The sequence below is a fragment of the Pimephales promelas genome, chromosome 12, assembly GCF_988280905.1.
Source record: "Pimephales promelas chromosome 12, fPimPro1.hap1.1, whole genome shotgun sequence".
NCBI lineage: Eukaryota > Metazoa > Chordata > Actinopteri > Cypriniformes > Leuciscidae > Pimephales > Pimephales promelas.
The window spans coordinates 11,860,643-11,880,125 of NC_142780.1; the positions used below are offsets into that span (position 1 = coordinate 11,860,643).

A 19,483-nucleotide genomic window follows, 5' to 3' on the forward strand; every position below is an offset into this window, starting at 1 on the left:
CGCCCTGGAATGTGCCTCTTTATGATGTAATAAGGTAGTGAAAGAAGAAAAGGGACAAGAGCACAGGGTCACTCACTGGACTAAAAATAACATTAATGTAATGCCACAACATGTAAGTAACCCTGTCATTAATGCCTGATCTGTGACCAGTGATTTCTGATGTAATGATTCATGTAGCTACAGTCAGACAGGGCTGCCAACTCTCACGCATTGAGCGAATTCTTGCGCTCTCACCACATAGTGATTTCTCATGCTGATATGTCAAGCCTGAAAGAGGAGTTTATCTATAGGTCTATCTGTTGAGGCACTCGCCTTCGCCTAGTTTTACCGCAAATTAGTTATATTATCCTGTAATCTGATCTAGAGCGAGCATGCATGCGAGACAGATGTTGAGCTTCTAACTGCACACGACAAGAGGCAACACCCCAGTTGTGTTTGCACAGTTAGTTATGATGAAAGCATTCAGTCTAGAAAAAATGGCACATCAAGTTAGACTTGGATAACACTGGGAAAGCGTACCCTGTACATGGAAGGAAGGGATGCTGCAGAAGCAAGATCGTGCCCAAAGGGAGGTAACATGTGGATATGAACTGGGTGGACGACACATAGTACAAGCAGTACAACATATGGAATGTCACTGGGGTGGCTCCAGCCTATGACAGGGGGGAGACAACACCGAACAGTGACAGCAGAAGGACTCTGACAAGGGAACACAGGTTCGCCGCGGGGAGACAAAATGTGGAAGAATACACATACTGTATGGGATCACTGTAGGGATCTCAACATATGGACCCAGCCTAATACAGGTTTCACACTGCTTACGAGTGGACGCTCCGTCATCTCGAATGCAGAGGGGGTGTGGAGGAACTCAAAAGGGTTAGGACAAGCGGAACTCAACTGGAGCAGAAAAAGCGCCTGTATCCAGTCCATGGGGGGAATGGTGCAGCAAGTCGACACTTTGAACCGGGCTCACGGTGTTAACTGGCTTCAGAAGAACACACAGTAAGCAACATGCTCGACAAGTAGGCTATAGAATCTAGTGAACATATTAGGTGTCACCCAGCCCGCAGCTCTACAGACATCTGTCAGTAAGGTACCCTGCACCAATGCCCAGGAAGCGGCTACACTCCTTGTGGAGTGAGCTCACAATCTGGGTGGACAGGGTTCACCTTGGGATTCATACAGCAAGATGATGGCATCCACTATCCAGTGGACCAACCTATGATTGGAGAAAGCCTTTCCCTTCTGCTGGCCTCAGATGAAGAGCTGATCTGAGGTCCTGAGGCTTTGCGTTCTGTCCTCCCCCAGAGCCCAACCTGGGAAATTGGGTAGTCCAGGAACAGAACCTTGTCCGCATCCGCCATCTCAACAAGGCTGAGCCAACGATGGTGCTCCTGGACCACTAAAGTGGACATCGCTAGACCGACCGCGCATTCTGCGACACTCGTGCCCCGGAGGATGAGGTAACTCATGAGCACACGATCTAGACCACCCTTGTGTATGTCCATGAGAGTCTTGCCCTGGTAGACCTGCAACAATGCCAGGGCATGCAAAGAGGAAGCGGCTTGCCTGCAAGATTTGTAAGCTCTGACCGTCAAATCTGACGTGTGGGGAGTTGACTTGTTCTTGGATACTTGAAGACAATTGGCTCCCTAGCTTGATCCCATTTCACAGGAACAAAAAGGGAACATCTAGGGACTTTTGGCATACTCTTTTCAACATACTATGCTTTGGGACACACTTATTTTGATCTCACATACTGTTTAGGATGGATAGTATGGACATTGAGACAGACAATCACAGAACAGGACACAGATCAAAAGCAAACTCAAAACATAACAAACTCAAATTGTGACACTTATATTAAGGCAATCAATTACAATATTTTCACAGTTCTAATTAATGGTGTCTGAACAAATCATTCAATGTTTTTTTTTTGTTTTTTTTTTCAGCCATCTTCCAGAATCAACATGCTGGCAAGGTGTATTTTGCTTACACAGACATCATTTAACTTTAAAGCTACAACATGTAATTTTATTTTGCCGCTAGGGGTCGCTCTTACAATAACAAAGGCATAGATTGATGCCGCAGTGAATAAGCAGAATCATGGAACTTGTTATCATAATAATGGAGCTAATAATGTTTATGGGAAATAATGTTTACAGTATGAATGAGAGAATACAATGATGTTTTTTAACTTGACTGTGGTATGAAGCAGGTCGCAATTGCTAATGAGAGATCAATATCAGCACCACATGTGAGTCCCACAGATATAAACTACCCACAAGTGCTGAATTAATACTCAAACTGGTCAGTTTATCTAACAAATTAAAATTGTGAGGTAAGCGCTGTTTTACATTGTCTACATTATCATACTAAACTGCTTTTAAGTGTGTTAAAGAGCACCTATCATGGATTTTTGAAAATGACTGTTCATGTAGTGTGGAATGTACCTCTAAGGGAATGAAAACATCCTGCAAAGATTTATATCTGAAAGTGCACCGTATATAAAGTTATTGTCTTTCAAAAGTGAGAGTCGACTCTGAGTCTATGAAATGAATTGTTTTTGAAACGAGTCATTAGCTGTTTCGTCGTGATATAGACACAAAACATCAGCTCATTGGCCGCTCATTGGTAGCCTAGAAATCTAGACGCACCCTAGCGGCAGCAAAAATTATTTTGCAGCAAAGTGTGGTCTAGCAACTCTCCATAGACGTTTTAGCTGGAAAACCCCAACTCTGGTAGGGCCAATCACATCGTGTATAGAGTCGGCGGGCGGGATTAACAAAATGACGACAGAGTTGCGACGGTCAGAGCCAGCTCGGACATATTCGGTTTTAAGTCGTTCATCCTCGGATGCGGCTGGCGCCGCGCGCGCTGTTACAAAAAAGCTGTGGCGAAACGATCAACTTGTCATATTTGCCACGCTCGTGCTGTGTTGTAGAAGATAAAGGCTTTACTCCGTGCCAGCGTGCGCTCTGATCGGTGCACGGACCTCTCCCGAATCATCTCCACCACTCCAAAGCACCACTACTCCGGCTCCGTTTCCCTCGTAAGCTGATATTAGTATTTAAACATTCTCTATGATATTATTTTTTTAATGACACACTGTCTCTTTCTCTCTCATACACACACAAACACACACATACTGTCTCTTCCTCTCTCACACATATGTAGGCTAGTTATTAACTCTTTAGACTTTTAATGATTAGTGTTTTATTTTTAAAGTTTGTGGGTCGTGTAAAAAAAAAATCCCTTATTTTGGGGATGGATTCCGGGAAATCTCCCTTATTTTCAATGTTCAATGTTGACAGCTGGACTGGATACAGTAAAAGTTTGATATATCAACTTGCTCCACTGAGTAAGTCACCTTCTTCGTTGCTCTGATTGGCTGTAGCGCTATCCAATTGCTTGCAGAGAAAATTTGAAAGACAACCGTTTATCCCGCCCCTCGGATTGAGCCCTGTCAATGAAGAGTTTCCAGACCTAACATCTTGATGTAGGTCTGGCATGCCAGGCTACTGCGCGCGCAGATGGAAGTGTAAACTTGAAGTCAAGAACACATTCAAAAACTTCAGTTGAATAGCGTCATGTCGAGAAGACGCTGTGTTCTACATTACAAAGACAGTTCAGCCACTTGTTTTCGTTGCCCAGGGACGAGCATGTGAAGAATCAGTGGTTAGAGTTCATATTTGCAACGATACCACAACACTACATAGCCCGAACCTTGTGTTTTCATCATTTTAATGACGAATCATTCAAAAACATAAAAGAATTCAAATGTGGATTCGCAAGCCGGTTGTTCCCGAAGGAGGGTATTATTAATAATGTTTGCTGTTATGTTTTCTGTAGCATGCACAATATACAGTAGTTATATTGTGTTGTGTGTGTTGTGTACCCTCCGCGCAGCTTCTAAGCAAGGTAAAGTTAGTTTTGTTTTTGATATTCACCAGACATTCATTGAAAAATGGCAATTACCTCCTAAACGACTTAGCCAAATATGTGTTCACTCTATATAATAAGCACTGTCCCTAAAAAGCCGTTCCGTTTCGTTCCGTTGCCGTTGCTGTTCCGTTGCCGACAGTCTCTGCCTACGGTTTACCAATAACAACTGACTGGGTCCTTTGACCAATCGCCGCAGATTCGCGTCACTCAAAGGAGGTATTTAGGAAAATGAATCGTTGAACGAATAATTTGGGAGTCGTTGAGCAAATCGGGTAATAATAAATGCATATTATAAGACAAATAAAGTGTTTTTTATCCTTGCATGCATGTTAAACTGTTTTTGGGAACTCCCAAAACAAAAATAGGAAATGCTTCAAATGCTTTCAAATGCTATGATAGGGGCTCTTTAAAAGTTATAATGTTATTCTATGCTGTATAAGACTCAGTCTTAGTATAAGTATTATTCTTAGTATATTCTATGCTGTATAAGACTCAGTCTTCTTCTCAGTAACTTGGTGATCAGATTGTGTTTGCCCTCAGACTTACCTTCTACTGCATTGTGGAGGGAGACAGCCCAACCCTTCTTGCAGGAAGGAAAGCACAGTTCTGATCTGGCATTTGCAGGGGTCTTCTCACCGAGAAGAACACCACTCAACGAACAGGTCCCACTTCGTAGCCTAAGCACGCCTTGCACGCTCTTGCTTAATTGATAGTGTCTACCACTTGTTGGGATAGATCTCTAAAGTCTTATCCAGAGACCACACTCGGAGGTTCCAGGGTTCCAGTAGCAAGTGCGATATGGTTCCCAGTTTCTAAGAAAGAGCTCCTTACTCAGAGGAATCTGCCTTTGAGGGGCTGTCGTAAGGAGCATTAGTCCTTGGAATCAGGTTCGTTGGGCCAGTACAGTGCAACTAAAAGACCTGCTTTTCAACTGTCTTCCCTGACAGTAGGCTCACTGGAGTAAATGCATACTTGCATAGGCCCCGGGGTCAGCTCTGTGCCAGTGCATCCATGCTGAGGGTCATGAGAGTTTGTCGGCTTGACGATTGAGCTTGCCCGGAATGTGAATGGCACGAAGCGTCCTCAGATGCTTCTATCTCCAGAAGAGGAAATGGTGGGCGAGTTGCAACATGTGACAGGAGCATGTTTGTCCTGTAGCAGCAATCTGAAGGGACACAGGGTAAGCCGTACTGGCAGCAATTCGTGGCAATTGATGTGCCATCTCAGTCAAGGTCCTGTCCAGCAGCCCGAGGCTGCACATCCGTTGCACATGGCACCCTAGCCGGTGGTGGGGCCATCTGTTGAGGCAACAACCTGCCTGGACACTTGTAGGGGAGTCCTTGCCTGTGGAAAAGCAAGGTCTGACCATGGGTTGAAGGTTTGGAGACAGGTTGGTGTGATTGCAACCCGGTCTGTGCCGATGTGCCATGCCCATCTCGGGACTCGGCTGTGTAGCCAGTGATGAAGCGGTCACATGAAACAGCCCAAGCACTGTGACTGTGGCAGCAGATGCCATATGCCAGGAGCCTCTGAAACAGTTTCAGTGAAACCGCCGTCCTGCCTGAATGAATTCAGGCAATTCAGCATTGAATGAGCAAGTACATTCATGGGACAGGGTGTCATGTTGACCGAGTCCATCTTAACCACACACTCTGGAGTGCTTCTTCTGGGTTTGTAGAACACTAGAAGATGACTGCAGTGCAGAATCAATGAAATGCTCTGCTTTTCTGTTTTTAACACATAGTCGTTGTGTAAACGTGTCAGGATTCTGCCCTGGCAGCCTTGTCTGTGTTGTCTGTTTCATATTTCTATGTTTGTCTTGTGTTTGAGCACATGGCTCTGTATTTTTTGATGTTTGGCATGTGCTCCTTGTCTCCCACCTTATTTTTTGGTGGGACTGCTGGCAGCTGCCTGGCAAGCCTCTGGTTCTGTGAGCAAGAACCTGGCGGCAAGAGATCTACATCAAGCTACAAGTTCCTTGTGTTCCTGCCTGGTCTTTTCTTTGGAGTTGCCTCTATTGCACTTACTTCATCGTCATCTTACTGACAGTCTCAGTCGTGTTGTCTGCCCTGCGCCCTACTGTTTTAACTGTGGTTCACGCTTCACTCTCCCTGCTGTCTCAAGTTTTCTGTCTTGTTAATAAAAACCCACTGTCTGTTCATTTGCATCTGGGTCCTATCTCTTGCAGAATTGTGACAAAAAGTACCTTAAGTAAAGTCGGTGAACGAGGAAGACTTTGTGGAACCCAGCACACCATCTTCTCTGATTGGGAACAAGCATCCAAAATGCAACATCAATAAGTAGGATTTGTTGGCTTAATTGCCTTCAGAAATGAAAGTTTTAGCATAAGTTCTGCCAGGAAGACTTAATTACCGCGTCACTTGTTACCTTCCGGTTATCCAATCACGTTCTTATTCTTGTCGTATAAAAGATCGGTACTTACACATGTTTGAGTTCGCAGATGTCGACGCGACATCAACCTCCACCCTCCCCACCACCACCAGGATGGTCCCATCTATACTTCCCTGGGGAGACGGCTGCACCCCTGCCTTCGTCTTCAGGCAGGAAATGCTGATCCGCTACCCTCGGATTATGATCCAAGGATGGGGCCTACGCCAAAGAACTTTGCAAATAATTGCCTGCTGGGCTGCCAATAAGTGGATGCTTTGTTACATCATTTTATCTGCCGAGTCTTTCTGGTTGAACTGTTAATCTTTTGCTGATCCCCCCCCCCCTTCCTCAACCTAAACCACACAGCAAAGTATGGTTCTGTTTTGAAAATGGATCCTGTTCTAGCAGACAGTTAATGTAATGTCAGTGTCAGAATGTCTCTCATGCGGTCCGAACTTTCCAATAAAGGGATCTACGTGAGCGCTGATCACCACAGAGCTCTTTCGTTCATTCTCAGCTTGCTGTAAAGTGCCCCATTAGGACCAGGCATAAACATATCCAGCTGACCAAGCAAACAAAATAACCCATTAAAAGGGGGATTTTCAAATAATATTACAAGCTTTTAAAAACACCATAATGTGCAGTGGGCAAGATAATTATGAAAGTATTTTACTGCTCAAATTCCAGTAGCTACTCTTGCAAACTATCTTTACGTTGACTGTATTTCCCACAAATCTAGTCATTATTCTGTACTCTAGCATTATAGAATTTAATATTTTTTGATTTTGATATTTGTTTTCTTTACAATGGGAATTGCTATATTCTTAAGAATATTTGTAGCAGCACACATCCAGAAAGGAATCAAAATTGTATCTGTACAGCATCGTGGGAATGTTAAAATGTTAAAGTGCTTCAAAAAAAAAAAAAAATATATATATATATATAAGTAATTTTATGAATTAAAAAAATAAAAGATTAATCATTGTTTTATGAAAAGTTAACAATGCCTTTTTGATTATTAACAACATCCATCTGAATAGGTATAGTTTCCAATAAACTTTAATAGAAAGGACCTGCTTATTGGAAGTGACAGCCAAACCCCTCCCATTTTGTCTCTTAGCATGGTCTTTTGTTTATTAAAATCCATATGAATGGGTGGAGTTTTGTAATGAACTTTAAAAGAGATGTGTTATAGGGAGTGACAGCCAAACCCCTCCCATTCAGTCTCTTCATCACGCTTTTTCACACACAAACATATACACACATGCTCTCACATACATCCAAACACAGTTACACATTCACAATCTTGTACATCTGGACAGAATGATCAATAAGGAGTCCCAATCGTCTGACCACCTTACAGCAGCCTCGCGCAGAGGGGTAAGCGAAACCTTTTTATCACTGTATTAATGTGCGGATTGTAGCAAGCATGGATGTATTTTGTATTTGATGTTTGCTTTCTTATCAGATTATGGAACAAATGTGGGTTCAAATTAATTGATTTTGTCATTAAATGTAATTGATTTGGGTCTCTGCAATCTGCCTTAACTTTAAAAAAACAAAACAATTAAATAATTAATAAATCAAATAATAATATATAATATTATAAAATATCACAGTACAATAATATATTATAAATATATAATATATGTAATTTAAAAAGCAATGGAATGGTTGCGTGTTTTGGATGTCATTCTTATCCACCTTCTGTGCTATTATTTAAAAAGATACTCATCTGTCTTTGAGTTTAAACTGCTAACCACTTTCTTTAATCAAATTAGAAACTGAAACCATAATATGGGTTATAGAAAACTATATTAAAGTTAATATAATCATATTAAAGTCTCCATTATGATATGTGTGCATTGGTTGAGGAGGGTCCAAAACTGGTTGTACTTGATATGATGACATGATGATAAGCCAAGGATTGACAGAGTGTCTGCGAGCTTGAAAGTGTGTGGAAGATTTTTCAAAAATGTACAACATGACAAAAGCAGATATGTCTGTACTCGCATGTTTTTTTTTTTTAACTGCTTTAAGCAAATGCTGAGAGTTAAATCATTTAAAAAGTAATGTTTTTAATCTTTATTGGGCTCAGCACATAACCCCTTGCTATCAAAAACACTAAAATTAGTTTGCCAGTTAAAATAAAAATGTGATTCATGTCATAACATCTAAATGAATGTTAAAATCAATTGTTACATTTAATATGAATCAACTTGAAGATTACAACAGTGCACTTTTATTTAAAAGCTCACCTTAAGGTTACAACTGCACATTTTAACCTAATGAGTGATTCCTTGCTATGCTTCTTGTGTTGAAAACATGATTCTCTGGAGGGGAAAAAAAGGTAACACTTCAGAATAACAATCCGTCATTAATAGGTAACTATGTATGAAGTAACGCAAGATAAATGAGTAGAACTACATTTACACTTCAGCTACTATTAACTAATATGGAAACAAGATTAACTAATCAGTAAGTAATAGCAAATTTAGGACTGAGCTACTTCCTTATTAGGTGACCAAATTATTGCTGAATCAAACTATGAAACTATGAAAAACTATGAAAAAAATAGTGGTAGTCCAAGTGGTAGTTCTTGAAGATTGTCTTTTTTTTTTTTTTTTTACTCTGAATGTTGTCATAAAATGCATCCCTAATATTCAAGTGTTACCTAGTCACTCTTCAAAAACTACCAATGATATGGAACATTATTTTTAAAGTGAAATACTAATTGAGTAATTATGATGCATTTTATGACCACATTCAGAGTTAAAAAGATATTTGCTCACGTCTCAGACACGTTAATGTTGTGAAGAGCATACGGAGTGTTCAGTTATGGGCAAGCTTTGCAGTTTGATTTATTCATGTTTTTTTTTTGTCTGTAGGTGAGGATGGCAAAAGTGGCAGTAGCTTTAGCCGCTGCGTTTATGCTGGCCAGCATAGCGGTCATCATTTCTATAGCAGTTGTGCAAACTCATAAGAAGACTTATTTATCCCGTGGACTCAAGGTAAAATTCTTAAATTTGAGCATGCCTGATACAAGAGTATGTACGGGACATAAAAACATAATTGGTGCTTACCAGTCACATGTGGGAAGTAATGCATGTTCAAGTAATGCATGCATTCATTCCAATTGTTTGTTTAATCATACTAATTTCTCTGAAGAAAGAGTAATGTTTGTATTTTTAATATTATGTGTTGAGAAACAAACATCTCACATCCCACATATGTTATGATATAGGCCACTATTCATTTACAGATGAATAGCAGGCAAAATTGGTCAAGGAATATTATACATCATTTATGAATTGTGCTTTTTTTAATGCTTCATTCAGTTTCATTGAAAACAAATACTGTTTTTGTAACACGGAAGGGAAACCTATTTTCTTAAACATAAAACAACTTTCAGTGGATAATCACCATTCATAGAGTTATTTAATTCAATACAATGCTGACTTAACATTGAGATACATGATCCTTTTGATGACTCATAAAGTCCTTGAAAATTTTCCCAACGGAAGAGAATTATATATTTTTTTCTTCAGTGGAGCTGAGGGCAAATAGACATGTCTGTTCTTGAGTGCTTCACTCAGTCATGATGTATAGACCTTGGGATTCTAGCAATTGCTATTCAGCAATGTATTTTGTGAACAGTGCAAATGAATGAGCTCTTTATTGCTTTGCAAGATCTTTAGAGTTTGGTCTTTGGTTACAGTGATGTCCTTCTTCACTTCTGTTGCTCTTTCTTTCTCCAGTATGGTATTGTTTTGGATGCAGGCTCGTCCAGGACTACCATTTATCTCTATGAGTGGCCAGCCGAAAAAGAAAACAACACTGGGGTTGTGAGCCAGACAACAAAGTGTCAGGTTGAAGGTACAAGTCAACTGACATAAAACCTTGGATGGTTTACATAAACACATGGAGGCTTATTCTTTATATAGTAGCCAAAAGCTGAACTGCTGGTTGGCACTTTTCATGAATACTGTATACTTGGGTTAACAAAGCCCACTATTTATTGTTCTAAAACTCAAATTGGTGTGAAAAGCACTAGGTTTAAACAAATCAAATGTCTTTGCTGATGTATTGGCCTTCTCATATATATATATATATATATATATAAAATCATAATTTTGGTTTGTTGAGTTCATATTAAGTTCCGTATAAAAATCATAATAATTTAATTTATTACCAGAATCATACTACGAAATATCTCACATTTTGTGTGCAACCCTGTTACCATATGATTTTCTGTCTATTACAAAAATTAAACATTTTTAAAGGGTCATGAACTGCATTGCTTTATTTTAGAATATTTCCTGGGGTGCACTAATAATGTTAGTATGTTCCCTTTCGAGGGAACTCGTAATGCGTCGATGACGCTTTGGGAACGCCTTCGCGTGATCACCTCTGAAGCATGTATGTCAACTAGTCCAATGGAATGAATGAACGGGCGGGTGACGTCATGACCAGGAGAGGATATACTGTAAGCACATCCGGTGCATTACTCGCGTTAGATTTGTGCCTCAGCAAAGCGCTAGGTGTCAAAACTTTCTGTGAATATTTATTGTTGTCTGTATACACAGCCTGTTCTCATCCTTTAATGTCATATAGAACGCTATATGCAAAAACGGCGCTATACTACGCACATGGCACCCTTTATCGTTAATATAACACGCGAACCCAAGACGTCATAAATCCTTTAGCGTGAATATGACACGCAGACCCTACCCCACACCTAAACTTAGCCTTCACAGCGCGTGTTATATTAACAATAACGGGTGCCATGTGCGTAGTATAGCGCCGTTTTTGCATGTAGCGTTCTATATGACGTTAAAGGATGAGAATGCGTTGGTATACACTATACACTTGTCAATGAATGAGAAGTTTCGAACCAGTGCCACCTAGTGGTAAAATATCGAATACCACCTAGTGGCTACCGTTACTAAATACGGATTGTGTAGCCTTGCGATTTAGCGCTTACATTTTTTTTTTTTTGTCAATATCTTCAAAACCTTTGGGCTGATCGAGACAAAACCACCAGGAAGCTTGGAAACATACAGTACATATAGGCCTATAACAGAATTTATATAATGTGATGTCTCTTTTCAAGGCCCCGGAATTTCAGATTTCGGTGTAGACAAGGAACAGGACAAAAAGACATGGAATAGTTTAAAACATTGCATGGCAGAGATAACCAAGACCATTCCCTCCCATCAGCATAACTCCACCCCAGTCTTTCTTGGGGCAACAGCAGGAATGAGGCTCCTACAGTAAGAATGATTTTCCATTCCTCTTTTTGATCATATTTTCTGCTTACATTATTACCTTTACTTCACTATATGTTTATGTATCAGTAGATATGTAAAGATCAGTAACCATTTGCTATGTAACACCTATATCCAATGAAGATGAGGGCAGATTCAGTAGTTCAAAATAACAAGGAGCGCTTTAACGATTTAACAAGCGCTACCAACACGACACAGTGTGCATGGCACAAACAATCCCAAACAATGAGGGAAAGGAACATAATGACATACAGCTGTGTTGATTGAGTGTCTATGGTTTAATTTAATAATCAACAATATTATTGATCTGCCTGCATTGACACCATTAAATGAGAACTGAAGTGAGCTGGACGATGACATCACGGTTTTATAATAACTTTAATATTAAATGAATAACTGAGGCCTACTGTGTTAATAAATAACTTAAAATTAATAAATTGAATCATCACTGAACTTACTTAAGCAGGACCATGACACAATTTTCTTCTGGAAACAAACTTTGTTGCATTATTTCCTGTTATCTCTATAAAGCTGCTTTGAAACAATCAGTATTGTAAAAAGCACTATATATAAATAAAGGTGACTTGACTTGACATGGAAACTGACGAGTGGCGGGAAACCTGAACAAGGAAACAGGGGACTGATGAATACAAACTACAAGTCCATGAAAATAAATCAAACAGAACTGAGGGCTCGAACATAATTGTGACGCATACAGTGTTAGACAGTGGTGGAATATAATGAAGTACTAATACTTCGTTACTTTACTTAAGTATATTTTCACGTATCTTTACTTTACTTAAATAGAATAAATAGTGCATACTTTTTAATTTTACTTCGTTACATTTTGCAGCAATTATTATACTTTCTACTCCACTACATTTCTACAACTTCTGTTACATTTTCCTTATATTACATTTTCTGATCAGTTTTCCCTGCCACAACGTAATCTGACGGTCCGTTCGTTGCACGTTTGTCTCACCAGTGACGTTTGGTTGCCATAGATACATCAACTAAATGCGTCTCGCACGCAGTGTGTTTATCGTGCAATTTATACGTGAATTTTTTTTTTTACATGCACGCAGGAAACACACCGTGTGTAATATACGTTTGGTTAGGATTATGGCAAGCCAAGAGGTTCAGAATTACACCATAAATTAATCGTGTTTACTGCCAAACATAGCTTACCATATAGTAAGGATAAGCATGGTTTATATTGCCTAATTGCAAGCTTGTTTCAGAAATGGTGACAACAATTTTTTTCCATCATTATAGGAATATTAGGTTGAATGAGTTAGAATTAAATGTTTTATTAATCATTAGAAAATAGTCATTAAGAGAATTAATTATTATGCAAGTACTTTTACTTTTAATACTTAAAGTAAATATAAAATCAGGTACTTTTTACTTTTTACTTAAGTATGGTTGTCATTGTGTTACTTCTACTTTTACTAAAGTAAATATTTATCTGTTTTTTTGTACTTTTACTTAAGTACTGAGATTCAGTACTTCCTCCACCACTGGTGTTAGACAATAGAATATTGTAAAAAAAAAAAAAAAAAAAAAACAGAATATCCACTTCATTTCTTCAGATTCCTTAGCTGATAAATTAAGAAGAACAACATGGTGCAGTCAAACTATTTGCACTAGAATGTTTATAATTATGACAGTGCATAATGAAATAAAGCTTGCATTTTCAATATGCATAACAAGTTTTTGAAATATTGAAATGCCACTAAATATTCAATATAGAAATGCCAGTCCCTGCTCTTACATTAAAAATAAAGTGGATGGCAAAAGAAAATGTCTTCATAGCTTGTTCATAATTTTTAACACGCTGTTTTTAACACTATGTTTTTTATTACTCAATTATTATATTCTAAAAGTAAATACTAAATTATTATTAATTAATTTAGTTATATACTAAATTATTATGTTGTATTGAGTTAACGTGACACTTATACAATGTGTCCTGCATCTTTGCCAAATCTTTTTTTACACAGTATGAAAAATGAAGACACATCCAACGCTATCCTGAAAGACATGAGGAACTACCTTAGCTCCCTTCCTTTCAATTTCCAAAATGCTTCCATCATCTCTGGACAGGAAGAAGGCCTTTATGGTTGGATCACCGTCAACTACCTGATGGGGAACTTCTTAGAGGTCAGTTCATGGGCTGCTTTACTGAACCTTTTTTTTATTTTGGTCTCTCACTTCCGACGATATGATTTTGATGACATCACTCTGCACTAAAGCTACAATATGAAGTGTCTTGCCCCCTACTTTAAATAGACGTTGAAGCAGTCGCTGAAATCGGTCACTTGTTCACACTATTACTGTTTTCTATATGGCGAATGGCACAAAGTGCACTTATAGGGAACAATTCAGAAAATGTAAACATTGGGGCAAACGAAGTCTGGTTTTGTGTTAGTGTCTGCCATTTCACCATTCTGCATAGAATGCTATATTTTAAAGTGATATGGAGGAGATTAGGATATGGTTTAACAGATTCGGCATTAGAAACAGCATTGACAAATGTGAGGTGAGGATCTGCTTGATATGTACCTCCCTGCCTTCCTGTTTCAGTTAGAATTGCGTCACCTCATGGAAAAATGCTGTGCGCTTCAAGGCCTTACAGTCGACCTTTAACCCTGTCAATGTAAGATCTTAAGTTTAGCCTCATACTGTGGTATTTTCCCCAGTTATTTGTCTTCATTATGAAACAGAGTCTGGATGTGTTCAAGGCATTGCAGTCATCTTGACACAATATTGAATCAAAACCAGAAGCGGACAACAGAGCTTAATTAAACTTTTAAAATGTTAAACTTTAGTCTGTTTTATAGAGAAATCTTTGGAATGCCTGGGTACATCCTCATGGGGCTGAGACAGTTGGATCATTGGACTTGGGTGGAGCCTCCACCCAAATTGCCTTTGCTACTTCTGATGATGCCAAAGGAGAAGATATCATTACAGTTTCGCTCTATGGCTATGAATATAATATCTACACACACAGTTTCCTCTGCTACGGGAAAAATGAAGCTGAGAAAAGAGTCAATGCCAAACTTGTAAAGGTATAGTATGCTTATGTCACTGAATGTTATTTCAACCAAAATATGGGTTTTATTTAGGATACAGACTATTTTGTACTTTTAGATTAAGTATCAATATGTTTCTTCTTGATAATTACTAAGACATTGATCACAATATTGTGTAAAACCTTTCTTAGAAAATCCATTATTGCTAATGCTGAGCGATGCAATTAAACCCATAGCTCATGCTTAACGTTTAACCAAGACAAGCCACGTCAATACACCAGTCATTTAATGTAGGGTTGTAAGAGAGATGAGTTACGCTTTTTTTTTTTTTTTTTTTTTTTTGCTCTTACGTCAAATCTTCCTGGAAATTTAAATTAACTGGTTACTGGAATTTTCTTTTCTTTAGATGCTTTATATAAACTATTATCTAACAAAAAATTATCCTAGCAGTACAAGTGACTAGTTTTAAATGCATCAAATATTTGTAACCACTCATTAGAATCAAGTTTTGGCCTATCCCACCGCAAGTCTTTAAACTATTTGCATTTATTGGAAAAATCAGAAAATTCTGCTATTTCCCAGAATTTTGGTGCAGTGGATAAGACACATGCCTCTGGTGTGAGCAACCTAGGGTTCGAATCCACTGTGAGACTCCAATGTGTCCCTGAGCAAGACACTTAACCCCTAGTGCCATATATAGCAATTGTAAGTCTCTTTGGATAGAAGAGTCAGCTAAATGAATAAAAATGTAAATGTAAATAGCTTTTAACACTAAGAGTAAATTATAGTCAGATGTTATCTCCATTAAATAGAGTTTGATAATTTGTATACTTAGTGCACATAGAGGCAGATTCTATTTGCACTCCAGTGAATGCACTAATAGCAACATATTCAGTGTATATTATATTATATTGTAATCATAAATGGATGCTGCCTTATTGGTTCCTTGCTTGTTTCTAAGACTGAAAGCCCTCTCCCTAACCCAAACCATATTGAAACTTGTAAACAGTAAACTTCAGAGAAGGGAGACACTCTTTTGAGCATGTTTACAATATGATCACTACACTCTAAAAAATGCTGGGTTGTTTTAACCCAATTTTGGGTCAAATATGGACAAACCCGAAATGTTGGGTTAAAAATGTAATGTAAAAATTTAACCCAACGGCTGGGTTAGTCCATATTTGACCCAAAGTTGGGTTAAAACAACCCAGCATTTTTTAGAGTGTACAATAATGTAATTTTGTATTTCTAAACCAGACAATGGTGGGTGGAGAAGTAAATAGCCTTTGCTAACAAAATTGGCCATTTGTTTTGGTTTGTTATATTAACTATTACACTCTAAAAATGCTGGGTTGTTTTAACCCAGTTTTGGGTAAAATATGGACAAACCCAGCCATTGGGTTACATTTTAAAATTACATTTTTAACCCAATGGCTGGGTTTGTCCATATTTTACCCAAAATTGGGTTAAAACAACCCAGCATTTTTAGAGTGTATAATGGCCAGATGATTAATAACATTACCGAATAATAAAAAAATCACTAATTGCAAAAAAATATAATTCCATTGTAAAACCTAACCCAAGAAGTAACACTTGTTCATAATTTTGGAACATGTACTAACTCTTTGCATTGTTTTCCTTTCAGGAATCCACCAACTGGAGTAGTGTGATGCACCCCTGTTATCCTTCCGGTTATAATATCTCTATGCTTGCAGAGGATATTTTTGGAAGTGAATGCACAAATAAAGACATTCCTTTGAGGTATAGCCCAAAGAAAACAATTACTTTCTTTGGACAGAGTAAGCCTGGACAATGTAAAGACTTGGTCAGGGGTATCTTTGACCTGACGTCCTGCCAGGGAGCTGAAAACTGCTCCTTTGATGGAGTTTATCAACCAACCCTCAGTGGTGACTTCATGGTAGGTATTTTTTCTTTAGTTAAGATAAAACTAGCAACAGTTTCCTCAAAAATGCAAATTCGGTCATTATTTAATCAACTTTTGTATCATTCCAAACCTGTATGTCATACTGTATGTGTCAAACTCCGCTCCTGGAGGCTCACTGCTCACTGTCCTGCAGTGTTATCTCCCTGGGAGTTTAGAGTTGTTTTTGAAATCGCCCCTATACTCTCATTCACCATTCCCTATTACTCCACTAATAAAGTCCATTTGAAGGAGTGAATGATTACGAGTGAATTTGGACACTGAGTGTGCCAGAAGGGCTGCCACTTTTGCATAGTTTGTGTTTGCCGTAAATAATAATTTAAAACTTTGCAAACTAGTGACTCCAGTAGTTATAAAACTCTATCATGGAAACTATAGCATAAACCTTAAGTGAACAATTTAATAATGAATTAAAAAGCCCTTTATATCTATATGATATTATGCTGTGGCCACATTGGACCAGCGGTTTTGAAAATGGATGGATGGATGATGCAGCTGCGGCGTTATCTTCTGTGAGACATGGGAATTCATTAGGCACGACCCTTACAGTACATTATGGATATTCTCTCTAGCCGTTGAGTGTACATCAGTTATTATTGCGGTGCATTATAGGATTTAATGAATGCACTCAATAACGTCCACTATGGTTTCGGACACTACTACAAATGGCTGTTCCCTTAAATAGTGCCCTATTTAAGGGTAGGGTGGCGATTTTAGACCTCGATTAACTAATTCAGATGCGTTTAATTTGGATTAGCATTAAAATCTGTTGATTTTAATTCTAGACTGCTGGAGTTTCACACCCAGAGGAACCCCAATAACTTCAAATGTCACTGCTTCTTGCATGTTAATGTGACAATGTTACAGCCTAAACTATATTTCATTCATCTGGATCTATTAAAGCACTTATTTTTGTGTCTTAGGCCTATGCAGGGTTTTACTGGACTGCTTGGGCTCTTAAAGTAGAGGGTTCCAAAAGTATGGAGCTATTCAACAAGAACATGGAGCTGTTCTGCTCAAAGGACTGGAAAAATGTGAGTACCAGCCAACTGACTTACAGGAAAATATAGATTGGGAGGAATGAGTGCTGTGGTTCTTTGTTACATTTATGATTGATGTGTACAATCAATAAGCCTACCTTTTAATGTCCACCCTCCCCCTCCTTTAGCTCAAGAAAAACACCACCATCAGAGACATCCATCTGAAGTCCTACTGCTACTCTGCAAATTATGTGCATACCATTCTTGCAGATGGTTACAAGTTCAACATGGGCAACTGGAAAAATCTAAATTTTCAGAAAGAGGTGCATTGCCTTTCATGTTTAGCATGAGATTGTGTGAATATGTATATGCTACATATATATATATATATATATATTGTGTGTGTGTGTGTGTGTGTGTGTGTATACTGCACATAACCTAAAACGGCTGTAAAATAAAATAAAAATGTATGTAAAAAAGTGCAACAAAACTTAATGTACACATTTTCTAAACATTTTAATCTTCAAATTCTTGCTTTTAAATGGTCCAAAAATTGGTCCTATTTACATCAATTGTAGGCTAAGTGGCTCACTATAAACTTCATAATTTGCATTGACAAACGTTGTCGATTGACTTTAAACTGAACTTGAAATATTAATTTAAAACCTTTTCACTGCAAATGCGTCTCAATGCATGACTGTAATGTGAAATCAGCTCTGTCTATCCAAAATGCTGCAGCGAACAGGACCTCTGTAATTGTCTCTTTGTGTTTCAGGTAAATAAGACCAGTATAGCTTGGTCCCTTGGCTACATGCTTACACTTTCCAACATGATCCCAGCCGAAGGGAAAATCATCAAGCTACCCATAAACAACGTGCTTTTCACCGGACTCCTCCTCCTGTTCTCTACTCTGACTATTATCACCCTCACGTACCTCGTCATTGCTCTGGTGCGCTACTGTTATTGAGGTATTTGTGCTGAGTTCCCATCTATATTGTACTGAGTTCTCATCTGTAGGACCAGTGTCCCACTTAAGGAGGTTTTGGAAACCAGGAGAGATGTCGATGTGTCAATGCAGATGTACCTGCTAGAGAAGGGTTTTAGTTTTGGAACATGAAGGTCTTAAATGTCCAGCTGTGCTAAGGGTAAAAAAAAAAAAAAAAAAAAAAGACGCCTGATGTGAACTCCAAATGTGTTAACATGTATTAAATGTCATATCCAAAAAGGGGTAGGTCTTTCTAGTCCTGGAATACAGTGGCAAGATCTTGTACTGTGGATTTAAAAGACACCGAAGACAAAGTAAAGGTTTTAGCTTATATACAGTAAAAAGGATATCTACTATGGTCATGTCAATGTTTTGATTGTATATTGTATCTAATGTTTATCTTATCCCTAGCATCATGCCTTATGTATCTTACACATGTATTTCTGCATGTGCTCTGCAAGCACAGATTGTCTTTGGATGAAATGTCATAGTATCTAAATAAATGTTATGGTTGTTATGGCACCGAAGACTAATGATTATATTTCTAGGAAAATTAGGTATTTTAACTTGTAGTCTGGGCATTGGGCATTCTATAATGTAATAATGTAAATGTTATTAAAAATGGACAAACATTTATGTAAGGAACACATGAAGAAACTACGTTGGGGATAATTTGTGTCTGTTAATACTTCTGCCAGTGTTCTGTCTGTTAAAGGGGTCATGAACTGGCTTTTTAAATTTTATTATATTGTTGCCTGAGGTCAATTTATGACGTTCGCTTGGTTTTTTGCTTTCAAAAACATCAAAATTAATAAGTAATAGGCTATTTTGTACCCAAGTTTTAAGCCTACCTGAAAAACGCTCGTTTTTTTTTTTTTTTTTTTTTTTGGCATCTCGCATTGAAGACTTGGAAGTAA

At 38.3% G+C, this 19,483-nt stretch overlaps 1 protein-coding gene across 1 annotated transcript; it reads left to right on the forward strand.

Moving 5' to 3' along the window:
• The first annotated feature begins 3,815 nt into the window (after positions 1-3,815).
• Positions 3,816-19,088, forward strand: entpd3 (ectonucleoside triphosphate diphosphohydrolase 3). Its single transcript, XM_039694509.2, has 10 exons — positions 3,816-7,716; positions 9,225-9,347; positions 10,095-10,212; positions 11,450-11,609; positions 13,628-13,787; positions 14,468-14,695; positions 16,305-16,577; positions 17,525-17,635; positions 17,770-17,904; positions 18,357-19,088. The coding sequence occupies exons 1-10, from the start codon at positions 7,660-7,662 to the stop codon at positions 18,546-18,548; spliced, it is 1,557 nt and encodes a 518-aa protein (XP_039550443.2). The 5' UTR covers positions 3,816-7,659; the 3' UTR covers positions 18,549-19,088.
• Positions 19,089-19,483: the final 395 nt, after the last annotated feature.